Source organism: Setaria viridis, chromosome 3 (genome assembly GCF_005286985.2).
Source record: "Setaria viridis chromosome 3, Setaria_viridis_v4.0, whole genome shotgun sequence".
In the NCBI taxonomy this organism is placed as follows: domain Eukaryota; kingdom Viridiplantae; phylum Streptophyta; class Magnoliopsida; order Poales; family Poaceae; genus Setaria; species Setaria viridis.
Genome location: NC_048265.2, coordinates 16,695,107 through 16,720,135, shown reverse-complemented (window position 1 = coordinate 16,720,135; position 25,029 = coordinate 16,695,107). Strand labels below are relative to the sequence as shown.

At 47.0% G+C, this 25,029-nt stretch overlaps 3 protein-coding genes and 1 non-coding gene across 12 annotated transcripts; 1 reads left to right on the top strand and 3 right to left on the bottom strand.

Annotated features, from left to right (window-relative positions):
• Window positions 1–67: 67 nt before the first annotated feature.
• Window positions 68–4,080, bottom strand: LOC117850839 (uncharacterized). Of its 3 annotated transcripts, XM_034732717.2 has the most exons (13): window positions 3,825–4,080; window positions 3,617–3,731; window positions 2,864–2,934; window positions 2,430–2,476; window positions 2,218–2,362; window positions 2,074–2,130; window positions 1,795–1,993; window positions 1,569–1,630; window positions 1,386–1,486; window positions 1,185–1,239; window positions 1,051–1,098; window positions 548–638; window positions 68–449 (listed from the first exon to the last, which is right to left on the bottom strand). In XM_034732717.2, exons 1-13 carry the CDS (start codon window positions 3,994–3,996, stop codon window positions 398–400), a joined length of 1,215 nt encoding a protein of 404 aa, XP_034588608.1. In that variant the 5' UTR covers window positions 3,997–4,080; the 3' UTR covers window positions 68–397. The 3 variants fall into 3 exon arrangements, with proteins under 3 accessions (XP_034588608.1, XP_034588607.1, XP_034588606.1); XM_034732716.2 differs by lacking the exon at window positions 548–638 and having other exon boundaries at window positions 2,074–2,127; window positions 3,825–4,079; XM_034732715.2 differs by lacking the exon at window positions 548–638 and having other exon boundaries at window positions 3,825–4,077.
• Window positions 4,081–10,690: 6,610 nt separating this feature from the next.
• Window positions 10,691–14,071, top strand: LOC117846837 (glycerol-3-phosphate acyltransferase 5). Its single transcript, XM_034727934.2, has 2 exons — window positions 10,691–11,778; window positions 12,861–14,071. Exons 1-2 carry the CDS (start codon window positions 11,188–11,190, stop codon window positions 13,812–13,814), a joined length of 1,545 nt encoding a protein of 514 aa, XP_034583825.1. The 5' UTR covers window positions 10,691–11,187; the 3' UTR covers window positions 13,815–14,071.
• Window positions 14,072–15,524: 1,453 nt separating this feature from the next.
• Window positions 15,525–15,605, bottom strand: TRNAL-CAG (transfer RNA leucine (anticodon CAG)). Its single transcript has one exon. It is a non-coding gene; the product is annotated as a tRNA-Leu (tRNA).
• A 2,801-nt stretch (window positions 15,606–18,406) lies between these two features.
• On the bottom strand, window positions 18,407–24,648 carry LOC117848057 (uncharacterized). 7 transcript variants are annotated; one of them, XM_034729364.2, is made up of 10 exons: window positions 21,852–24,648; window positions 21,593–21,772; window positions 21,317–21,499; window positions 21,018–21,197; window positions 20,694–20,951; window positions 20,431–20,613; window positions 20,180–20,326; window positions 19,958–20,113; window positions 19,657–19,887; window positions 18,407–19,586 (listed from the first exon to the last, which is right to left on the bottom strand). In XM_034729364.2, exons 1-10 carry the CDS (start codon window positions 24,570–24,572, stop codon window positions 18,633–18,635), a joined length of 5,193 nt encoding a protein of 1,730 aa, XP_034585255.1. In that variant the 5' UTR covers window positions 24,573–24,648; the 3' UTR covers window positions 18,407–18,632. The 7 variants fall into 7 exon arrangements, with proteins under 7 accessions (XP_034585255.1, XP_034585259.1, XP_034585253.1 ...); XM_034729368.2 differs by having other exon boundaries at window positions 19,958–20,107; window positions 20,219–20,326; XM_034729362.2 differs by having other exon boundaries at window positions 20,180–20,332; window positions 21,852–24,647.
• Window positions 24,649–25,029: the final 381 nt, after the last annotated feature.

The window sequence follows — 25,029 nt, the reverse complement described above, 5'->3', positions numbered from 1 at the left end:
AATATACTTCGAAAAGTAGCTTTTAAAATTCCCAAAAATATTACATACAAGTAGATAGGGCACGCAATAATCAGACGAGGACCAACGGTCTTTTGCCTTCATTTCACAGGAATGTGTGCATGTGAATTTCTTGATCAAAATGAATCTAAGCATACGACCAGCGAGGCGACCCACGGGGAGCGACAACTCATGATATTACATCAGAGCCTTAGAAGTGGGTTTCACTGATTATTTCAGGGTATATTTCACTAGATTGTTGATGGGGAGCTACAGCACCCGGCCAATTCGGGTGTCAACAACGACAGTCGGCTTTGAAGGTTCTGATGAAAACTCTAGTGCCTGAGCTAGCGTTAACCTACGGTTCCTCCAAGCATCTTCCGCCCACTCCTTCATACGTTCACCTTCCGCCTTCCGATTGGACTGAATTAGCAACAGCTCTGCATACTCGCCTGCAAGTTAGAAGAGCAAATTCAGAACGATCCCAAACTCTTAAAAGTAGGAGTCTCACAGTAAGAAACACAATATAAGCAGTAATATTCATGTAGACCAATGCGTTGCTTTTAGGACTGCTCCAATGCTCAGATTTGTCAGGACTCGGCAGATCCAAGGCTTATCGTTTGATGGGAGGGATAAGGCCTCTACATCAAATATTGGATATCACATAATTAAAAGGATTAGTAATCATTCTTCTCCATAGTTGGAGGGTTTAAAATGAAATCCTATTCTACTAGGATAACAAGGTAGGGCGGATTCAGGTCATCCAAACCAGATGTTGAAAATGTAGTTCTGGATACACTATGAAACTAACTAATTATACACATTCATCAACTGATTATGATACCAGATAATGAATGAAACTAACTAACTTGCTTTTTAAGAGTTGGATGGCAAACTAAAATACTAAATTAATCGTTGCAACATATTGCAAATAATATGGCAGCATCATTGTTCTACTAAGTAACTTGCTAGTAAAGAGTTGCATGTACTAATTCTAATATAAAAGCCTTCAGGTAGAAGATGCCAAAAAGGTAAATATTCCAAAGATATAACCTCTAGCAAGGGAGATGATATCTCTCCAATCCATATGTTTGCTGGTTTCTGCAACATATAAACAATATCGATATATCACTATTCACTAAACTGATGGAAAGGAACCACGGATAGATAGAATATCATTGTTTAACCCTCAGAATTAATAGCAGGGGCTTTCAATACTTCTAAGGCCTTCCTGTACAGCCCCTGCAATCATAAAATAGAAAAAAAAGATCGTTGAGTTCAAGTATAAAGTTCTTGCACAACTCTATAGACCAGGCAGAAGAGAAAGATGGACATCATGATTTCTTATGGAGAAACAAAACTATTCAGAAAGTGAACAATTTACTGACCTCCTGAACCATAATTGAACTAGAACCTTCAGACATTGCTAAGAGTTTGTACATTCTAGCTACACAGGTCAACACGATGCCGACCTTTGGGTGGTTTGAACCTGCACGGATTAAAAGTTGTAGATTATTGACTTGGATGCCACTATTTTCTAGTATTCACTTGACAAACTTAATATGACATACCAAATTGTTCTTGAGCCTTTTGTAGTGCCCTTGTGAGATAATCCTCTGCCTCACCAAACTTCCTGGATTAAGAGGAAAAGGCAAGCCTCCATAAAAGGGTAGATATTAAGAAATAGTTAGTAAAAAGAACAACAGTAGAGATGATCTGAAAGTTTATATATCGAATTTCAGGGTGAATCTAAAAATTTAACCAAAGCACAACCGTAAAGACTACTCTAATTTTTACCCAGAGTGAGATAAAAGCTGGCCATATGAGCAAGTGGCCCCAAGAGAAACCTCCTCAGGAACCATGTTTCCAGCTGCTAAAAGGTTTCCAGACATATCTTCCATGCGAGCTGCCTCAAGAACACTCTCATACACTTGTGTTGCCATTGGAAAATCCCCAACACAATGCAAATATTCACCGTATGAAAAGGCAGCACTTTCTGAGGAAAGAACATCAATAGGCATGTATCCACTTATTGAAGAAAAAAATGTGAATAATCTGTTTCAAAGATGGTTATACCTGTTTGGTGTTTGCCTCCAGCGAAGTCTTTGCACCCATCAGTGAACAGCTGGGCTGCTGATAAAGAGCAAATTTAGATGAAATTCTATTATCACTCTTTATTCCCTATTAAGCTAGCAATAACATTTTCGGACATCAAAACACCTGATTCTGTTTCTCCATTCAGAAGTGCAATAAGTCCTTTGATAGCATTAACCCGAAATTTAAGATGATCCTGATCAGACCACTGGCTGTCATCTTTGATCGACAGATCAACTGAATCATTAGGGGACACTGAATTGGAGATCTCCTGTATTTAAAATAACATAAATTTCACTTAAGGCCGGCGAAGACTAAATGAGCATCTAGGACCAAACCTGGCCTGCCTCCATGTGTAGTCCCATTAGTGCTTCCCACGCTGCAACTGCAAAATCAATTAACAGACACAATCAGAAATGCTGTTCAAGATCATTGACTAAATTAATAATTCCAACTCTCTGTCTCAACCTAAAACTTATTTTCACTTCTATTTTTAGTCAACTTCCTCAGACAAGAAATAAAACCATCCAATGATGTCTTCTTCTTTTTTTACACAAGAAAGCCAAAAGGACCATCAGACACCAAATAAGAACACTTCTGAGAATCTATACCTTTTGTTTTATTTCTACCAAAAATATAAGACGTGTGGGACTTAAGACCTCTTTGTTTCAGATGTTTAAACAATAAATAAGTGATCCAAAGTATATAGTTTAGTACTCCCTAACAGGCTAATATACAGAACTGATCTTATAGAAACGAGCTAGAAAATCACCTCTGAAGGCTGCAGAAGGAGCAACTTGTTGGGTTGCTTTGAGCTTTTCCATTGCATCTTGGCGTCTTCCACTGTACACAGACACATGTAATTTTCCTCAAATGACTCAATCTCCTCAATGGGGGAAGAGGGTTAGAGTAAATTAAGGATACAGTTAGAGCTGTTATATTGTCAGCAACTCAACTTAATTATACCACATGCACTGGGGCAGATCTAACTGGAAAGGTAAATCAAGGATCCAGTTCGGATTGCTATATAGTAGTCAGTAACTCAACCTCATTATGCCACATGAAAATTGAACAGTAATTATCACCATAGATATTGTTCATGTTATGTAGTCCTCTTGTTAAAGCCAAACATCTATAAAGCATATGAATTTCTTCACTCATGTATCATCTGCCAGTAGGCAGCTACTTTGCAAACCAGAACACAAGTCCACTCTAAATCCTCCTGTTCGTTTCACAATGTGTGCTGTACCTGAAACCCTACCTAAATGCCACAGGTATGCAAAACTCTAGACAACAAACAGAGATAAGCCTGTAATTAGCAGTGCAGACAAGAAGCCCAATTAAACCAAACTAACGGGCGAGTCCACCACATTGCAGGTCAGGGGAACTTGTAAGAAATTTGTTCAGATTAAAGCTCTACTAACTGCCGAATCCACCACATTGCAGGGTCAAGGGGAACTTGTAAGTTCAAAATTAAAGCTTCGGGTTGCAGAAATGAGTGGCGCAGCGCGTCATACACTCATACCTCCGGTAGAGTAGCGTGGACATGGCGAGCATGAGCAGCCCCACGGCCTCAGCGCTTCCCTCGCCGCCGCCCTGCAGGTTAGAGGCCCCCTGCTCCAGTATCCGCATCGCCTCCTCTGGCACACCAGCAGCAACAGTTCAGCGCAAACAAGCGAATCCTCAAAATCCTAATGCGAACCAGCACGAAGGGGAGCGGGGAGAGCGGGAACCTGGCGAGCTCCGGTGAACGGCGCCACCAAGGGCGTAACGGACCATCTCCGCCGCCACCCTTTCGGGCTGCGTATCACCGGCGGCAGCGGTGGCGGCGAACCGGTGGGGGCCACGCAGCTTCGGGGCGACAAGCGCCCTCGCGAGGGCCGATCGGATCGAGCTCATCCCCATGGCTGCGCCTGCGCGTGTGGAGGGCTGGAGGCGCTAAGCGGCGGAGACTCTGGAAGGGTAGAAGCGGTGAGCCCGTGTGTTCGGTTTGGAAGAAGCAGTTAAACCCTGCAAAAGTCGGCATCGATTACGGGCATCGGCGATGACACGCGCCTATCCGCCGAGTCCCGCGAATGCTACACAGCTGCTGATTTTTGTTTTGAAAAACTAATAATGATTTTTAAGATCTTTACATAATATAATAAGCTGAAAAATAGCCTTAAGAAAAATAGATATGAAAAAAATAGTCACTGAAAAATAGCCTTGCGAGATATTTTCTGAACCAATAGGTCGCAAGGTTATTTTTATTTTTTCAAGTAAAACAAGTCTTTGCATAAAGAAAGTAGTGGATCTGTAAACCAAAGTTAGAATTACATATCTAAAAAGTTTTTTTTCATAATCAGCGCTGTGTGCTTCAGTGATAGGTGTAGTGAGACGTCAATGATGATTTCATCAATCTCGAGGATCTACCGGTTCAGTCTTTCGAATATTCTCATAGGAGTAGGGTTGCATGTGTGTTAGTGAACATCTACGTCGTACTCTCTTTTTATAAAAAAAATAGATAGCTTTATATTATTAATAGGTAAAAAAAATTTACAACGGCGCTAAGCCACTTGCAACGAAACAGGACACTGAACTCACAACCTAATATAATGTAGTGATACGTATGACTCAAAATCTTTTATAAAGATCATCACAACTACAACAATATCAATGAACACAACTAATAAAGTGGTTTCATTCTTTACTACCGGAAAGTGGATAAGCAAATTACCTTTAAAGCCCAATAGAGCCCATTTCTTCATCTTCCTCCTTCCCAGCGCCCCCTACCCCTGCCCCTTCGTCCTCTACCCCGGCCAGCGGTCGCCGCACCGGCCGCCCACTGTCCATCGCCGCCCTCCCTAACTCGAACCCTTCTCGCCGCCCCGCCACCGATCACCGGCCCACTAGCCATCCGACCCTGGCCGGCCGGCGACACTACCGCGCCGCCTTGCCTCCATCGCCAGCCGAACTGCCGGTCCTTCGGCACCCCCGACACCCTCCCTTTTCTAGGTCGGCCGGACATTGGAGCCCCAAGAAACCCCGAACCCTAACCTAAGCTCGCCGACCTCGACCACCACCCGCGGCCAGCGGCGACCTCGCCGCCGGTTCGCTCTAGCCTACCTCCCACCCCTCCGCCCAGCTTCCCCCTTCCCCGACCTCACCCCGGTGGCGACGCGACAAGCGACGAGAGAGGTAGACGAGGGGAGGTGACGGGAGGAGGAACGAGATCGTGCGGCCCACAATGATTGCACGAATCTCAAACATTAGAAGGTTAGAGGGCTTCCTTCCTTCCAGAAGATGGATAGGATTTCCCGTTTGAGAGAGCACGTGGCCCACAAAACCCACACAAAATTTTTGTTCGTGCTATTTGCGTATCAGGAACAATGTTTAAAATAGCAGGCTATAGCGGAGCTATAGCGGCGCTATAGCGGTTTTTGGTAATTGCCGCTACAATATCGTTGTACTAAATAGCGAGCTATAGTGGTTGAGAAGAGCTCTTCGCTAAATATCATAGTCCGCTTTACAACATTGATAAGGAAGAATGACCCATTAACGAGTCTCCTACCAGGAAAACGATTGGCGTATGAGATGAAGGGGCAAGTGGGCTTTATGTTGTGAATGTGGCCCAACAGCTTAATGTTGCCAAGCAGCAGGGTGTTTGGATTCTCTTTTATAAAGAACAAAGCATGCTCATCAAGGGGCCGTTTGGTTCCCGTGACTTATTTTTAGCACCCGTCACATCGAATGTTTAGATACTAATTAGGAGTATTAAACGTAGACTATTTACAAAACCCATTACATAAGTGGAGGCTAAACGGCGAGACGAATCTACCTAATTAAGCCTAATTAGTCCATGATTTGACAATGTGTTGCTACAGTAAATATTTGCTAATGATGAATTAATTAGGTAGATTCGTCTCGCCGTTTAGCCTCCACTTATGTAATGGGTTTTGTAAATAGTCTACATTTAATACTCCTAATTAGTATCTAAACATTCGATGTGACACGTGCTAAAAATAAGCAAAGGGAACCAAATTTTGGCTCAGGCTTGTTAAGGAAATGAGATGGAAGAAGACGTGCAAGAAATAGTATATTTAGGACCGGATCATAACTGAAATAGCTTGGCTCAGGCTTGTTAAGGGAATGAGATGGAAGTTCAGCTTGGCTTGGCTCGTTAACAGACTGACAGAGGAGGGTGGCGTGGCGGCAGTCACGAAGCGCGTCAAGCAAACCCCGAATAGCACAAGCAACAGTGAGTAACAAGAAGACAAGCGAGCTAACGAGATTTAAGCCTTTCTTCCGGCACTAGTTGTGTTCGATTTTTGCTCCGCAAGCTGGTCAAAACACAAGGATTATCAGCTTCATAACTTCACAATAGAGACTGATCCTTCTTCATATTACCTCGTCAACGAAGAAGCAATCCTTTCACCTCGAATGGCTTACATATACTGATTAGCTTGACAGAAGTAGTATTAAGATCATGCTCGTACCTGTTAGTTCTGAGTCCAACCTGAATTAACTCGACCCCTAGCAGCCCCTTGTTGATTTGACAATTGTATTGTAGTTAATATCTGCTTTTAAAAAACAATTACCGAACACGTGCGAATTTCTGCTTTTAAAAAACAATTGCCGAACACATGCGAATTAGTTTCTTTAAAAATGTCACTGTACTTGTCTGCTTGATTCATCAGACGCTCACTGCCTCCGGTGACTTTGGAAGATCATGTATATACTCCCTCCACTTTTAAACGCGCACGCATATCAAAATTAAAACTTTACCGATCAATAATCTAATTATCAATTTTTTATGTTTATAATGTAAATTTTATATGGTTAGATTTGTAATCAAATATACTTTACAATGATTATAAATTTATAACCAGTATAAGATAAATGAATGGTCAAAGTGTACTTTGAAAAGACTATATCGAGTTATACCGTACCTTGTAAAAAAACTGAGAGTAAGAGTTTATTTGGAGAAGCAAATGATTTAGGAGTGCCTTCATCTCTGTCCATCAGACACCAAGCGTTACGTGGCACTCAGCCTCCATCGGAACGTCGTAACCGAAAGCAACCGGCAGTAACTAATCGGGGATCAATTTATGATTTCCAACCGAGAAACTTCCTGGTGTAATGACCCAAGTGGCCAAGTCACCGCTACAGTTTTGATGCGGTTTCTCATTCTTACTATCTCAATTATCAGAAAATTATTACCGACAGTGGCGGATGGGGCTGCGCCTCGAGCTGAGCTGCATAGACTTCCTTTTCTGTAATTAAGATTATAATTTTTTAGTTAAACATCATATATGTTGGACTACATGAACTCGTCCTGAGCTGCAGCCCGAGCCCTAGATCCGTCCCTTGTTACCGAGGTGGGAACTGGGAACTGTGGAAGGCAGCAGCTCCGTCCCCGTTCCCGCGGTCCACGTCGCGGCCGATGTGGACAGCCGCGTCATCTCCAGCGGTTGCGTCCAGGACTCCGCGGAAACTGCGACAGAAGCATTAAGAGCGGCCCTGACATGTTGACAGCTGAACTTACTGAAAATTACGGGTGGTAGTGTAATTCAGATATGCCGGCTAAGCGATTCCGATCCGTTTCGATCAGTGTCGTCGATTCCGGTACTGGTTTAATCTCTCTACTCCTACATGAGAACAACTGAACAAGAAGTTGGGATAGAACTTTTCAAAAAAAAAAACAAGAAGTTGGGATGGATGGATGTCACTCAACAGTCAACGTCATGGCACCATGCACCCATGGTCCATGAAACTGTACAGCAGAGTGCAGAGAATCTGAGATCGCATGCCCTGTTTCAATTTCATGCAGTTGAGGCGGCTGCGCGGTATTATTGGAATGGTGCCGTAGGTTCGCTTCATCTGAGTATTTGACAGGGAGGATTCATGCCTACAGTGTTATCAACATTATCGTGTTGGCCGATTCTTCTGTTCAGTCCTCTCACGATTCTTCTGTTCAGTCCTCTCATGTCGCGGACCCGTTGCATTGCATATATGCCCGAACTGACAGGTCATGTAGGCTCATAAAAGCCAAGTCGTCGACACGCACAGCTGCAGCACCTATGAGAGACCATACGACCCTGTCCCTCGTCACGTTCGCTGTCGTGTTGACTACTATTTGCGTCCGCCGCGCCCCGATGGCCGGCTCCTGTTCCATATCCCTTGTAGAGGCCGGCGTTCCCATGCCCATGGCGGATGGTCAACCCCCAGAGGGCGCGTGGGAACCCATCAAACTGTTGCCGCGACCCACTGCATCGCCGGCATGGGCGCACGAGGGAGGCGGCTGGCCGGCGGCGCGTTCGCCCTACTCGTCCGCCGCCCGCCGGGCTCTCCGTGGACGAAGCCTTCGCAAGCTGGCATACTTTTCTGTGATGTGCGCCGCGCGTGCGTGTGCGATGACCTGGTCTGTAGACTTTAGTACAGTGTGTTCGCTGCAGTACGCACAGTGCAAACCGGTACGATCCGGTCAGGTCCTCTCCGTCTGAAAATGTTGTTAAAAGTTACGAGTCTTACTGGAGCTTCTTCTGAAGCTCCCAGGTGAAGGGATCTCATAGAAATTCTCAGAAAAAAAAAGCAAAATATCTGGCCGTCGATCAGTACACTCAAATCATCATAACCATTGGGTCTATTATGTTTTCTAAAAAATTATCCACATATGCTAGTATAAAAATAACCTAAAGTAACCCCTAAATCTATATCTAAATTATCCACCTCTACCATTATATAAAATAAACTAAAGTAACCCCCTAATATTCATCTAAATTACCCACTTTTTTCATTATAAAAATAATTTAAAATAACCCATAAATTTGCAATTAAATTTTCCACCACCAATACTTAAAAAAATTAAAGTAACCCTTAAATTTGCATCTATATTACTCACCCATGCCATTATTAAAAATAAAATGAGGTAACCCTAAATTTGAATCCAAGTCACCTTAATTAAAAATATACACCAATATATGATTCTAAATAGTCTATTTCTTACACTATTTGTATATGATGTAATAATTAAGGTATATACGCATGATGTTATGTTACCATTTATAAAAGATATATAATATAGATTTTCATGTTAAAATTATAGCTCAAACTTAGGATCCATTAAACAAATTCAAGCGCATACTTGTGATGCAAAGTGAAAAATTAAAGATTACAAATGTAGACAAACATTATAGAGTAATTACTAACTAAAATCTATCACAATCGGATGAAGATAATAAGTATATATCTATATAGTATTGTGTTTGAATATTTAACAAATGAGAGGTAGCTCAAGGTAATAGTTTTGTAGCAAAGTGACATCATTTTTTGTCTATTGAAGACTCCGCATTAGTTCTCACGAGACACGGTAGGGAAAAAAAGACAAATCCTAAAAATTCTCACAAAAATTAGAAATATCAAACATCAATCCTGTAAACTCTAATAATCATAGTCATTGGTCTATTGTATTTTCTAAATAAGTTACCCACCACTATCATTATGAAAATATTTTAAAATAAACCCTAAATCTATATGTAAATTACCGAGCTCTATCATTATAAAAATTAATCTAAAGTAACCCCATAATTTTCATCCAATTTGCTCATGCATATCATCATAAAGCATAACTTAAAATGTCACTCTAAAGTTGTATCTAAGTTACCCACGTGTGTCGTTGTTAAAAATAACCTAAAGTAAACACTTAAATCTTAATATAATTATCTTCATATGCATCATAATTCATACAGAAATGTCCAATACTAAACTAATATATGATTCTACATTACCTATTTATGTTATTGTTAATACAAAAATACTAGGTTAAGATATATAGACATGATGAGTGTAACCATATAAACCATTTATAATGTACGTGAGGAAGTGATGAAAAATATTGATTTTTATGCTAAACACAATGTATGGAGGTGCGATACAAAATAAAAGAAATGTGAACGTAGATGAAAAAGTGTATAGAGTAATTACTAATTAAAAATCAATCATAACTGGATAAATATAAGTACACATCTATATAAGTATTATGTTGAAGTATTAAAAAAAAGAAAGAGTAGTTAGGAGATTAATTTTTAAATAATTTTAAAATACAATAGCTTTTAAAAATTTTAGCCCGTGCGGGAGTATGGGTTGACGAAGTTCATAACCTTCCAAATATAAAAAGTCGCGGAAAAAAATCATAGGGACTTCCCAATGGGCGCCACAACGTTGCCAGATTTTTTGCCATAAAACCCTAAAGGGATTGAATACGGCTCCGATAAGGTCTAAACCACCAATGAATGTCCCCCAGCTTAGCCCTGAAGCAAACGCGGTCTTGAGCCCCCGAGGAGAAAGCGAGAAACCGTTGAAAAAGTCGCGTTTAAATCAAGCTAGAGGCCTAGAGCCATCACCAGAACGTGCTGCCCCTACGACCCCGCGCCCAGCCGAGACCCAGCCGCGCAACGCGCGGCAACGCAAAGGCTGCCGCCGCAGGTGGTGTGCATCTGCCTGCCGCGCGCCCGGCGACGGTTCGGTGAGAGAGCCTGCCTGGCGAGAACGTTCCAGCGAGCACCGTTAGTGCCCATCGCCTTTAAATCCCGTCGACCTCGCCGCTGCCTAGCGCGACGCGGTCCGTCACGCAACAGCCTTTGCCTCCGCCCACGCAGGCTGTTCCGCGGCCACCCAGCCATCCCCATCATTTCACACGGCTAGCTAGGCACACCATTTGGCCAGTTGTTATATATAGTATCCGACCCGGTTTGGTTCGAGGTAGGTGATCACCCCGATCGATCGTTCTCTTCTCCCGCCCCCGCCAAGTTTGCGCGCCACTACTCTGCCTGCTGTGAGAGCGTACAGGCGCGGCGCGGCCCTCCCTCCTAAACCTACCGCTCCGCCTCCGCAGGTGCGAGGTGGTTGACGGCCGCTTACCCGCACCGCGCGCCGTGCGCGTGCGCTACGCTTGGCGCTCGAGGTCAAGCCAAACGCTGCCCACCGCCTCTCAGCCTCCCTATATCCTCGCGCGCACGTCTTCGCTCGTTTCTCACTCGCTCCCTCCCTTCGGCTCATCGTCCATCCATCAGTGATCAGCCCCTCACGTCTCGATCAAGACCACCACCGGCCGTGCCGATGGTGATGATGCCGGCGTCGCCGCGCGCCCGGCGGTCCGTGGTGGCGGAGCTGGAGGGCGGGCTGCTCCGGTGCGCGGACACCTTCCCCTACTTCATGCTCGTGGCGTTCGAGGCGTCCGGCCTGCCGCGGTTCGCGGCGCTGCTGGCGCTGTGGCCCCTGCTGCGGCTGCTGGAGCTGGCCGGCCGGGGCGGCCTGGCGCTGCGCGCCGCGGCGCTCGTGGCCACCGCCGGGGTGCCGCGGGCCGAGGTGGAGGCCGTGTCCCGCGGCGTGCTGCCCAAGTTCATGGCCGACGACGTCGACCCCGCCGCGTGGGCGGCCTTCGGGTCCTGCGAGGGCAGGCGCGTCGTCGTCGCCACGCGGTTGCCCCGCGTCATGGTGGAGCGGTTCGCCAAGGAGCACCTCGGCGCGCACGAGGTGGTGGGCTGCGAGCTCGAGTACAGCCGCCTCAGGCGGTGCACGGGGCTCCTCAGGGGCGGCGGCGACGAGGCCGTCGCGGGCCGCGTCCGCACGCTGTTCGCCGGCGGCAACCGGCCGGACCTCGGCATCGGCCGGTCAGAGATGGCGCGCTCCTTCTTGCCATTCTGCAAGGTGCGAAACCGGTCACTGTCCAAGGTTTTACGTCGCAAAAATATTTCCTTTTTTTTTTCAACGAGTTCTTGTTTTTTTAGTGTCTACACGGCACTCGAGCATTTCTCCAGCCCGTGACACTCGATTTTCCGTGCGTCCTATGGTCATCGAACGGCCACCAGTCATCTTCAACCTCCAGCAGTCAAGCAGTGTCTTCAACCTCCAGCAGCCTACCAACGCATTCAACGTCCAGCAACTAACCTGCCCCGCCGCCGCCCCATGTGCCGCTACCCTGCCGCGGCGGGCTAGGGTCTCGCCGGAGCTCCGGCGAGACCCTAGCCCGCCCGCGGCAGCCACCTCTCGGCCCCTCCCGCACCCGCCTCGCGCCGCCGCCGTCGTCACTATCACCCTCGCCCCTACCTGGCCCAACCGGCCTCCTCCACCGCCCGGGCCGGCGGCCTCACCGCCCCCGACCTTCCCTCTAGGTCCTGCAGACTTTGGAAAACCCAATCCCAACCCCAACCCGAACCCTAACCACCCCAACCCGAACCCTAACCACCCCAACCCTGACCAGTAACCTTGCCGGAGAGCTCACCGGAGGCGAAGGAGCTTCACATGGCCTTGGACTGGCAAGCGATAGTAGAATAAAAATCGAGTGTGGAGAGCCCAAAAATTAATAACTCGGGCATGATATAGCTTTTCCTTTTTTTTTCTTCGGGCAAGACGTATAATAATAGTACATACAGCACAGAAATTCAAACCAGGCACTGTACTGTAGCGGCAGCATATTTCGCACCACCTATGCGTCTAATAGTAGACCTTCTTGGCCATGGCTGGAAAAAAAAATCTCCGGCGTATAAGATATGGACAAATGTGAACCATAACAACTGCACATGAGCACAGCACCTTAATCATTTTGTACCATTTGTTCATGCGAGAAACTAGCCGCAAGAGTCATGGCACATTAATTCAGCATGCAACTTGCAGGAGAATTTTTGCCAAACGAAAAAAATTGACAATGATGTAAACAATTTTATGGTTTCCTACAGCTTAAGCGTTGAACTTTTATCTGATGATGAGTACGTGCACGTGTTGCGTTGCAGGAGCAGCTCAAGCCGCCGTTCGCCGCTGGGGGCGCCGCGACGACGGACGCCCCGCCGTTCCGGCCGGTCATCTTCCACGACGGCCGCCTAGTGTGCCGTCCCACGCCGTTCATGTCCCTCGTCATCCTCCTCTGGCTGCCCCTCGGCGCGCTGGTCGCCTTCGTTCGCATCGCCGTCGGCCTCATGGTGCCCATCTGGACCATCCCCCACATCGCGCCCATCTTCGGCGGCGCCATCATCACGCACGGCCGCGCGCCTGCCCCCGTCCGCGCCGCCCGCGACGACGACGGTGGCGGCTCGCCGTCGGGCGTGCTCTTCGTGTGCACGCACCGCACGCTCATGGACCCCGTGGTCCTTGCCACCGTGCTCGGGCGCCGCGTGGCCGCCGTGACCTACTCCATCTCCCGGCTCTCGGAGGTCCTGTCCCCGATCCCGACTGTGCGGCTGACCCGCGACCGGGACGTGGACGCGGCGCGGATGCGCGCCGAGCTGGCCCGGGGCGACGTGGCCGTGTGCCCCGAGGGCACCACGTGCCGGGAGCCCTTCCTGCTCCGCTTCTCGGCGCTGTTCGCGGAGCTCAGCGACCGGATCGTGCCCGTGGCGATGAACTACCGGGTGGGGCTCTTCCACCCGACGACGGCGCGCGGGTGGAAGGCCATGGACCCCATCTTCTTCTTCATGAACCCGAGGCCCGTGTACGAGGTGACGTTCCTGAACCAGCTCCCGGCGGAGGCGACGTGCGCGGCGGGGAAGAGCCCCGTGGACGTGGCCAACTACGTGCAGCGGATACTCGCCGCCACGCTGGGGTTCGAGTGCACCAGCCTCACGCGCAAGGACAAGTATAGGGTGCTCGCCGGCAACGACGGCATCGTCAACGCCGCCAAGCCGGCGGCGCCCGGGAAGGCGGCGTGGCAGGGCCGGATCAAGGAGGTGCTCGGGTTCCTGCTCCACTAACCACACTAGCTGCAGAGAGAGACGCCACGGAGCTCTGGTCAAATCTCCGCTCACCAATTTGATTGAGTTGTACTTATACATGTACCTAGTCACGTAAAGAATCTACTCATAGTAGAATACAGTTTTAGTTTTTCTTACACAAAATAATGTATTTTTCTTTTCATTTTACTTTAATCTGTAAATGGTTTGGCAAATTTTACTGGTTGTAATCAAAGATCAGAGTTGCTCCCTCATCAAACAGTTACGTTCCTGCGTCATCTACACAATTGGCACTCTTCATCTTACCCAGGGAGCTGAGGTTTAATATGGTCATAGTAGCTATTAATTAGGTGAGCAGATTTTTCCTGCCTTCACGAATCTTGTGCATACACGTCAGCTGATTTTCACTAGTATCACTCGGCAGCTCTACACGCAACTGTATGAAGAACATACACGTGCGTGAACGAAGGCATCCAAGTGGCAGCTGACCGAGTGACGGCTACATGACAGCAGCAAAATTGGTGCTCATGCATTAACACGAGGCTATGCTCCGTCGCTCCGGCAGTTATGACCTTAGCACCTACCGGAGAAATGTCAGGGTCAGCCTACTGATTAGGTGCACACATCCAAGATTTCAGATCTCAGGCGATGCCTCTTGCAAAACATGACGCGAGATTGAAACAGAACATAACTTTGCTCGGAAGAAGACAGAGCGAGGATGGTCTGATCAAGATCATGCGGTAGTGCTCCGCCGATAGAAAAAAGGCTCCACGTTAAGCCCTTCTCGTACTTGTTATTAAGGCCGTAATGCAAAAGGATCAGCTTAACATCCCCGGAACTGAGCCTCTGGGCTTGTTTGAACTATTGAGTAAGGGGGTGTTTGGATAACTCTTGCTAAACTTTAGTACCTATCACATCGGATGTTTGATACTAATTAGAAGTATTCAACTTTAGCTAATTATAAAACTAATTGCACAGATGGAGTCTAACTAATTGCACAGATGGAGTCTAATTTAGACTCCATCTGTGCAATTAGTTTTATAATTAGCTCATATTTAGCCCTCCTAATTAGCATCCGAATATCCGATATGACTCTATTTAAATTTAGCATTTCGTATCAAACACCCCCTAAGATGTCTAGCTAGATTCTCTTGCAAAAGGTCCGCAGTCCACTTGTCTAGAACGTCCGCATTGTTGACTGACTCGCACAATAAAAGCCCGTACAGCGACATGGCGTTGCGACCTGCAAGTGTCGCGTGCTCCCTCCGAGCTACATTTGGGGGACGCGACGTGCGATCGCCGACTCGACGAAGCCCGCTTATCAGTGGCACGGCAACGTTTCGCGCGATCCTAACACGTCTGAATAGACGCAGCAACGGAACCGCGAGGATGTATAGACGTATAGTAGATAAGATAGCAAGGTCACCTGCCGAGCTAGCAAAGCACGCCTCGCATGAAGCATGATCGCACACAGCAGGAGCCAGGGACAGCTCGGACCCTTCGTGAATTTTCGTCTCCTCCAAAGACGCGTGCGACCTGTGCGCCACAGCTGACTCGCCTAGTAGTCAGTAGTCGTCTGCTAAGCCAGTCCACCGTTGCTGCCCACGATGCCAGCGGGGGAGGAGGCGTGGAGCACAAAACCTGAAACCACAAATACCTAAAGTACGATTCAGGTGAGATATCATGTATCTAACTCTGAATCGCCAGATCCTAACAAAAAAAAACGAGTCATGTCAAGAATGGGATTCGAACCCATGCCCTTTCGGACCAGTACCTGAAACTGGCGCCTTAGACCAACTCGGCCATCTTGACTGATTGCTTTACGGTAGCAAAGATAACTATATATTTAAATATTAAAGTTCCACGCCCATGACAAAGCGCCTGTACGGTTTGTACTGTACACCATGTAGCTCGAATGCATGATCACAAATGACACTTGTGCTATCTTTGTACAGAAACAGTATATGCGGTGTGCATCCGGCATACGTATCCATCATTTATTTATCACGCGTTAATGTGTTGGTGACTCAATTACAGATACTGCATAGAAATACTGTTCTATAAAGAAATGTAATGGACTGGGGTGCTCGGATAAGTTTTGAAGCTGACCTGAGGGGGAAAAAAAATAGGTGGGGACGGTACCCAAACACCTCACGGTGAGGATCCATCCCAGATGCCTTCCGCGTGGAGACCTGAACGCGATCCAACGACGCCTCCTCGAGCGTGCAATTCTCGGCCTGAGAAAGGCTCGGCTCGGCTCTCTCCAACAGCGCAACGTCATGCGGCTCGGCTCCCAGGCGAAATGGTCAAATGGACACCGCAGCTCGGCTCCTAGATACGCACCCTAATCCGCTCAGTGTCGACGTCGTCCGTAGCCGGCGAAGTTGCCTCGTTCTGCGCCGCCATGTCCCTCAACCGCAGGCGTAATCGAGTCTGTTGTCGTCCCTCTCTTCCGCTTAAGGTTCAATTATTCTTTGTGTTCCTGATTTGCTTCAAACTGATTTCTTCCCTTGACCATAAACAAATCATGTATACGTCGTTGTTTGGATCTGACCCCCCGTGATGGATGTATATTATCTAATTTGGTTGCAGGAGCTGCCCTGATAAAAATCAGAGAACAATGGCCAGTGTGCCGAGAGATGAGCAGCTCTGACACACTCTGGTCGAGATAGGTTCTTGCTTCGGTGATTGTGATCCTATTCAATATGAAATGCTTATCTTCTTGTAAGTAACATCACTCAACAAACTGGCACCTGTTACTACTGTCTATTATAGGCTTTCATTTTGAATGTCACTGTAATTGTCTTGGTTTGAGGTTGATGGGTGTCAGGCCACACCGTAAAGGCAGCAAAAGAGGATGTAAAACCTGTCATTTTTTTTTCAGAATTTTAGAATTTTTCTTGTGAACGAAACCTGCCATTCTTCTTCACATGAATATGTCAAAACATCCACATGTATTTCATATAAAAAGATTACTAGTATATAATAGTTAGTACATTGTCAGGAAGAGCAATCAGCTCTAAAATGGTACAAAATGTGTCATGAATCCAGCTCCAAAGTAGGAACGTTGGCTGCATGATTCAGTCATTCAGTTTCTAATGCATCATCAAACTCTGAATAATTGTTTAATCATATTTGCAATCAGTAATGGGCAGAACCTTCAGAGTATCAAACATTACCTCGAAAGAAGTCAAAGAACCAAGTGTGAACCGAGAGAAACTCAAGTCTTAACCCAAGCTTCTCCATCACCGCCTTGAATGGATCATTGAACCTCACGAGCTCAAGGTGCAGCTTCTTCAGGCAGGGGAGTCAGGCATCGTTGACACTGGTGAACAGATGAGACGCCTTACGCAACGCCTTGTAAGCACTGCAACAATTGAGAGCCTGAGAGACCGTGTTGGAACCATGAGCAGCATGTTGGCGGCACCCGTGCAGACGGTGGAGGTGGCGCGGCGGACGAGGGGGCACCAGCGGACGAGTTGCGGCGGCGGATATGGGAGTATTGGACACGGGGGACGCGTGCGGAGCTGCGACGGCGGTCGGCGGACGATGGGAGCCACCAGCGGACAGCTGCGGCGGTGGTTGAGGACGACGGAGACCACATCGGTGGCGCTGCTGCGGGCTTCCAGTCCAGGACCACTCGTCGGCACGGCGCACGCTGCACGCGGAGGCTGGCGAAGCATGCAAACCGAGATCGCTTAGAGTTGGAGCCAAGCCGACGACGCGAGGGCGCGATAAGCTAGGAAACTGCACATCATCACGATCCGTTAGGTCCGCACGGAAGTAACTTTGGGGACGGTCCCACTGAATTTTCTTCCGACCTGAGGCGTCGTCCTCCACCAGTACATCATCCCACGGACTAAGGCCTCGTTTGGATTCTCAAAATCTCTGTTCATCCAAACGGGCCCTAAGAGTAGTTAGCTAAAAAATCTGCTGCAAGGCTACTCTGGGTTGATCCAGTGTCAGTGTGCCGGGGGGAGGAAAGCATAGCATGTATGTAACGGTCAAGGGAGAAAAAGCGAGGAGTGGTTAGCTGATTCATAGACTTGTCTTTATTTGCATATATAGCCCTTGAAGAGTAGTTGGCTGATGCATTGGGTTGTTTGTCTTCGTTAGCAGATAAATATATAGTGCTGTCCTTCCACTCCCCGCGGCAGCCAATGGACTTGGTAAATCTACATTTGACTATTCTATGACAGATAATACTCTTTTCATGATTTTTTCGAGCACGCACACTTAATCCACTACTTGGAAAACGTGCCATCCGTAATGACTCATGCGTGCCTGCGTGAAGTGCCCTGATGCCAAAAAAAAAAAAAAAATCCCTACCTACGCTAAAGGCTGTGCGACAATAGCGAGGGGGTCAGGCATAGCTCATATTCATGTTAGAATACACCTACAAGTTAATTCATTATTCCATCTATCATAAATTATATTTATAGGTCATTTTATCTTTTCTATATGCATAATTTTAGTTATACGCCTATATATGAAATATTATGAATCTACAAAAGTCATTACGACTTGTAGTTTGTGGAGGGAATAATATATTAGCCTTGTAGGTGAGCAAGCTTTCGAGAATAGTGAGAAGCACCTGACGCTAGCACCAGAAATTCACTGATAATATAGCTCATCACTAAATTAAATTGGGCACGTTAAAATGCAGGCATCATACATGGATCAGGGGTTATTCGAAAATGCAATCTGACCTTAAATAGGTACATGATGGGAGAGAAAACTTGCGTGCTTTGGTGCTTGTTTTACAAAACTAAAGCTGTACAATTTTACATGGATACTCTATGCAAAACAAGCACTTGCATGTGTTGGAACTGCAAATAGCTAGTGCCTTTTTGATCTGGACTTCACCTCAGAGAAGTGATCCAAGTTCATCACCTGTCTCTCCATGCTAGCAATTTGTGCTTTCAGTATTCTGATCTCCATCTCCATCCTAGTTTTCTCAGCAATTCGAGCGTTTTGCACATCTTCTAAAATTTGAAGTGCATACTGTTCTTGTCTCCATCGAGAACTCTCTTCTGCTGGACTTGTAGCAACCAACTCTAGTGCACGATCTCTTCCGAAATCCCTTCCACTGTCACGCAAAGGCACTTTGATCTCCTTGCAAGCTGAATGTGATTCCTGAACTGCATGCCTTGAGGGATAACAAAAATTGGTGGCCTGTACTCTGTTTAATGGTTCAGCACGAATTCTTCCCAGAGATTCTTTAATATCTTTTAGATACATAGATCTGATATTCTGTGCTTTCTTAACCTCTTCATTACTTGACTTGCCAAATTTGACAGGGTCACGGCAAGATGTGTTTATTGAATCAGAAGCTAACTTGTCATTGCTTTTTGTCGGTTCTTCAGCCCATCCATTATCATCGTCACACTGGTCATCGACATTTGAAGGAGAAATCAAAACGCATGCTGAGGTCTGATCTTTGCAAGTCACTTCATCATTCTCCCTAAAAATGGATCTTTCGGTTTCACTCTCCAAATTTTCTTGTTTCACTTCTACCATGTTTTTAGGCTCTAGTGGAAGAGCTCCTTCAGGTTCCATCCCTGTAGTTTGATTTGATTCAAAGCCTGCAACTTCTGTTATATTATGTTCCTCAAAGGAAGGTGCATTCTCCTTGTCCTCGGAAGAAACAGATTGTGTTGTAAGAAGAGTCTCATGAGACAATTTAACAACTCCATCAGGTTTCACCCTACATTCAAGTGCATTCACATCAGCCACATCTCTGTTGTCTTCACCGGCCATTTCATGATCCTGCTTCTCTTGCACTGCCGCTTCCTGCGATCGAGATTCATCAGCTACTACAGTCAAAAGAAAAGCTTACATTAAGGACTCAAACTATGCTCACCGTTTCCACACTTAAAGCATACTGGTTCAGTGTTCCCTCCTTTGACCCAGCCATGCCAACCTCCACATCAGTTGCATGCTGGTTCAGTGTTCCCTCCTTTGACCCAGCCATGTCAACCTCCACATGAGTTACATCAGATTTCAATTCACTACTATCTATCATAGTTGTGTCTTCCAAAATCCTCTCCTCATTCACATGTTCAACTTCATGGTGTTGCTTGTCCTCCATTGCCTGCAGATGTAAAACATGTTTGTCATACTGAGTAATAGTTAACTGGATGGAGATTCTAAAATGCACTTGCCTCCTCAGTGGTGCAAGTTTCTTTGTTCTGCGTTGAATCACTAACATTCACAGCAACCCCACAGGTATCCGCTCCACCAAGTGTATAGGCTTCTTCCAAGGATATTCTACTTTCATATGCAATTTCACACTCCATTCTTTTCTCCGTTATCTGGTCCTGCAAAAGAGTATAATCAGATTCCGCCAAATCATAGTCTCGAAAAAAAAGGAAGATTCCACAAACCAAACAAAAAGTTTCCTTGTTCTGCGTTGAATCACTAACATTCACAGCAACCACACAGGTATCCACTCCATCACCAAATTTATAGGCTTCTTCTAAGGGTATTCCACTTTCATATGCGGTGTGACACTCCATTCTTTTCTCCGTTACCTGGTCCTGCAAAAGAGTATAATCAGATTCGATGAATCATAGTCTCGAAAAAAAGGAAAGATTCCACAAACCAAACAAAAAGTTAATTTTGCAGGTAGACTCACCTCTTTATTGTCCAAAAGTTCTTGGTTCTGTATAACACTGGAAGATTTGACCTCAGGAACTTCTGTACCAGTTGAATCGATTTGGTGTTCACCACAAACAAGAGCATCTGCTTCATTTGGCAAATTCATTTTGTTGTTTTCAATTGTAGTTTCTAAATGTTGTCCTTCCTCCATTGCTAGTTGCTGAAAAAGTCCAAATGTCAGGATTCAAATACGGTACAAATGAAATAAGAGAAATGGATAAAATTTCCAGGTAGACTCACTTCTCTATTGTCCAAAAGTTCTTGGTTCGGTAGTCTTTTGGTAGACTCGACCTCATTAACCTCGATAACAGTTGGATCAATTTGATATTCACCGCAATCAGGAATACCTGCATCTTCTGACATATTCATTTTATTACTCTCAATTGTCGGTCCAATTTGATATCCACTGCAAACAGGAATATCTTCATCCTCCGACATATTCATTTTGTTGTTCCCGATTGCAGTTCCAAGATCCTGTGTTCCACTCGTTCCTTGTTGCTGCAAAAGACAAAATATCATGATTCAAACAAAGTAATCCAGTAGGGATTGTGCAAGCACACGCACCTTGTTGACATCCAAAATATCCTGGTTTTCATTTCCTTCTGCAGGAGGAGTTTTGTCAACCTCCAAAGTGGCCAAATCGGACTTCATTCTGCTATCTAGCATATGGATGCCTCGCAGTTCTGTTGTCTCCTTGTTCTCACATGCGATTATGTGGTCCTGTTTTTGTTTCAGAGCCATTTCCTGCAACCCCCTCCCCCCATAAAAAAGAATGATAAAATAAAATAAAATGCATAGTTAGATTAGCCAATAGTCAATATGTGACCAACTATCATGATCAGGGATTCTGTGACCGCACTCACCTTATCCAAGCCCAAAATTTCCTGGTGTCGAATTCCTCCTCCAGCATGAGTTTCATCAGTCTCCAAAGTGACCGAATCCGATTTCACTCTGCTATCTAGCATATGGCTGCCTTCCAAAACCATTGTCTCCTTGTTCTCCCATATGATTATGCGGTCCTGTTTCTGTTTTGGAACCATTTTGTGCTGACAAAGAAAAAGCATGGTCAGATCAACTAATAGTTAAAACAGATAAGAGTGACCAAATCTCATGATTCAGATAAGGTGATTCACACTCACCTTGTCCAAGTCCAAAATTTCCTGGTTTTGCATTCCTCCTGCAGTGTGAATTTCATCAACCTCCAAAGTGATCAAATCAGATTTCACTCCACTATCCAGCATATGGCTTCTTTCCAATATTGCTGTTGCCTTGTTCTCGCCTATGATTTTGTGGTCATGTTTCTGTGTCAGAGCCAGTTCCTGCCAAAAAGAATGGTCAGAATGTCAGACTAAGTATTAGTTAACACAAATACAGAAATTTACAAGCACACCCACCAACCTCCATATCCATGGTTCTGTGGTCATAAATTCCTTCAACCTTCATAGCAGCTGCATCAGATTCAGATGACAGTTCCCTCTGATTATTCGGCTCAACATTCTGAATGCATTGCTTCTCCATCATGCCTCCTTTAAACTGTACAGTAGCTGAACTACAAAGCATCTCACTGTCGGTTGAGTTCTTTGAATCTTTCATCATATCATTATTATCAGATTCCTTTTCATGTGCCTGAGTGATTTCTTCAGGGATGTCCTCCGCTCTTATCCTTGTAGCCCTCTCGCTTTGTTCATCCAGCTCCTCAACTAGAGTAATTTCCTCAACATGGTCATGTATACTTTTCTTTGTCAATGACGTGGCTTGTCCTTCTGCCGCCTGTTCTACTCCAAGAGCATCAGTAATATTAGCACCATCTTTCTCAATTAATAAATCACATCTCTCTCCAAGAGCATCAGCAACATTATCACCGTATTTCTCCATCAACAGGTCGCATCCCTCCCCTTCGGCTTGTTTTACTTTGTAAACCTCCATGGACTCATCTACATCTTTCTCTGCTAGATCCTTGTCATCTGCACAGGGCTTTTCCTTGGTATCTTCCTCTATCGGTGCTGGTGCTGTATCTCTTAACTTTTCATATCCTAATTGAGGAACTTTTATAGTATCGTCTTCAGGAATATTATGTGTTTCCATAGCTTCCTTCTCCAACTCCATTACCAAAGTGGTTCCTTCTTCTGGCCTATCTTTGATATCAAGAGACCTAGCTACAGAAATTTCCATAGCTTCCTCCTCTGACTTCATTACCGCAGTGTCATCTTCTGGCTTATCTGTGATATCAAGAGACCTGACTACAGGATTATTAAGTGTTTCCTCCTTCTGCATTGCAGTAGCACCTCCTTCAAGTTCATTAGTGGAGATTTCTGGGGAAATATCTACTATGGAGTTTCCTCCATCACCTATAACCGGATTCATGATATCATCCTTCTTGGGCACAACTACAGCAGGACTTGCTGTTTGTAGCCTTGGCAGAAGTAGCACAACATCATCATTGGTAGCTCCAACATTAGGCAGCAACGCCTCATCTGATCCCATGTCATATTTTGGCAAGGATCCCTTTTTGTAGCTGCTGCCAGCAGCATCACTTATCCCACTTCGTCCAGCTGCAAGCCAACCTGAGAACTTTGGATCATACAACTCTTCAAGCTTGCGTTTTTTGTCACTAGGTGAGACACGGGCCTTCTTCATCCTGCGCTCCTTCTCTGCCTCAGCTTCCATTGCAGCTGGCGTCTTTTTCACCCTGCGTTTGGAAGTCTTTGACTCCAGTGGAATGCTTGGTGCCCCTGCACGAAGATCAGAAGGTTGTACTTGCTGCTTCCACCACTGCGCATACCGTGCCGTGATCCCAGGTTCAGACTGAGGGATGAATAAACTCACATTCTTCCCCTCCAGTTCATAGGTCTGCCAAGCAACCGCCCAATCCTGATTGGCACGGCGAACATCCATAGGCACATCTTGGTCCAGTCCAAACTGCCTTGCAACGCGGTGTGGGAGGTACTGCTCAATGCAATCCATCCCCACAAGCTCACAAGGCCGCAAGCAGTGTGCCAGCAATCTCAGTTGATCATTTCCAGTGAGATCGCTGCTGCAAACCCAGCCACTGTACTTCTTGAGAGCAGTGGCATAAGGAAGCTGCCATAGAAAGTTGTCCCTTGAATTGAGGACCTCGCGTATGAGTGTCGGGTTGGCCTTTCTGCTCAGATCATGCCAGCGAGCGGCCATGGGCTCACCATCCCCCAGCAGGTTCTCCCTTCCAGGCCTGAGCGCAGGGAAGCGCTCCCATATCCAGAGATGAAGAAGGTAGAGGGGCGAATAGAGGGATAAGGAAGATAGCATATCAGCATTGCCAGTGGTGGAGGCGGCACCTGCGGCGACGAGGAATGACTTGATGTCGCGCAGGTCCCTGTAGAGGGAGGCGAGCACGGCGGGCGCGAGCGCGACGCGCTCGCCGCGCGCGAGGCGGACGGCGATGGGGAAGACAGCCTGGCGCATGGTGGACTCCGGGTGGCCCGGGAGCACGAAGCGCGTGAGCCAGAGGGCGAGGAAGGCGGCGTGCTCGAGGACGGTGTCGTTGTGATCGGTGAGGAAGTGCTTGATCCAGGCGGAGAGGTGCGCCTTCTTGCAGGCGCTGCGGTTGAAGCCGAGGCGCACCCCGTTGAGCGCGGCCTCGTCGGGGCGCCATTCGGGCTGTAGCGGCGCGGGGACGGGGGAGCCGGTGGCGGGCAATCCGGCGATGACGGCGACGTCGTGGAGGGTGAGGGTGGCCTCGCCCCAGGGGAAGGCGAAGGTGGATGTGGCGGGGGACCAGAAGGAGGCGAGGTGGAGGACGTGGGAGGCGTCGGGCTTGATCCTGTAGGTGGAGGCGAGGACGGCGTCGTGGATGCCGAGGCGGCGCCAGAGCGGGGCGTGGAGCGGGCGGAGCTTGGCGACCCAGACCTCCCAATGGCGCGGGGCGCCGAGCCAGCCGCGGAAGTAGAGGCGGTGCTCGGCGGAGGCGACGGCTTGGGGTGGGGGAGGGGCGCGGAAGGGGGGAGGCGGGGGCGGGGGAGGGGCGCGGTGGAGCGGGGGCAGGAGATGGGCGAGGCGGCCCTCGTCGGGCCCGTCCATGTCGACGGGGAGCTGGTGGACGAGGAGGATCACATCGCTGTCGTCATCGTCGGCGGCGGCCATGACGGCGGCGGTGGCGATGGATGTGCGATATCTCCGATGGGTTTTAGTTCGGCCGGGGCTGGGGTGGGGTGGGCTTGGGCTTCGGCCTTCGGGGCTGGGATGAGAAAGAAGTGAACGGCTCGTGTCAGTCAGCAGAAGAGTGTCAGGCTCGCATCACATCTGCTCGGCCTGCTGCCTCTGCATATCATCAACTTGGCGCGACTGTTGTATATGACCCGTGGTAGATATGAGCCTGGGGACAAGCGTACATGCTATATGGATAATTAGGGGGGGGGATAGTTGCAGTGATCTTCATGTTCGAAATGGCTTGCAAGTCGGTGTCCGTAGTTGGTTATACCCGTATCAAAATCCAAGGTATAAATTATAAAAAAATCCAAGGTATGGGTTTTTTTTATGACGTTTTTATCCATTTTCAGGTTCGGAGAGGTGCATTTCAACCAGGGAAGCATACTCCAAG

Coding starts and splice junctions, on each gene's coding strand:
- LOC117850839 (XM_034732715.2), bottom strand. CDS start 3,996: ATGGGGATGAGCTCGATCCGATCGGCCCTCGCGAGGGCGCTTGTCGCC. Junction 2,935..3,616: donor TCCACGCTACTCTACCGGAG/GTATGAGTGTAT, acceptor GTCTGTGTACAG/TGGAAGACGCCAAGATGCAA. Junction 1,994..2,073: donor TGGAGGCAAACACCAAACAG/GTATAACCATCT, acceptor TTCTTTCCTCAG/AAAGTGCTGCCTTTTCATAC.
- LOC117846837 (XM_034727934.2), top strand. CDS start 11,188: ATGGTGATGATGCCGGCGTCGCCGCGCGCCCGGCGGTCCGTGGTGGCG. Junction 11,779..12,860: donor CCTTCTTGCCATTCTGCAAG/GTGCGAAACCGG, acceptor GTTGCGTTGCAG/GAGCAGCTCAAGCCGCCGTT.
- LOC117848057 (XM_034729362.2), bottom strand. CDS start 24,572: ATGGCCGCCGCCGACGATGACGACAGCGATGTGATCCTCCTCGTCCAC. Junction 21,773..21,851: donor ACAGAACCATGGATATGGAG/GTTGGTGGGTGT, acceptor TCTTTTTGGCAG/GAACTGGCTCTGACACAGAA. Junction 19,888..19,957: donor AAACTTGCACCACTGAGGAG/GCAAGTGCATTT, acceptor TTACATCTGCAG/GCAATGGAGGACAAGCAACA.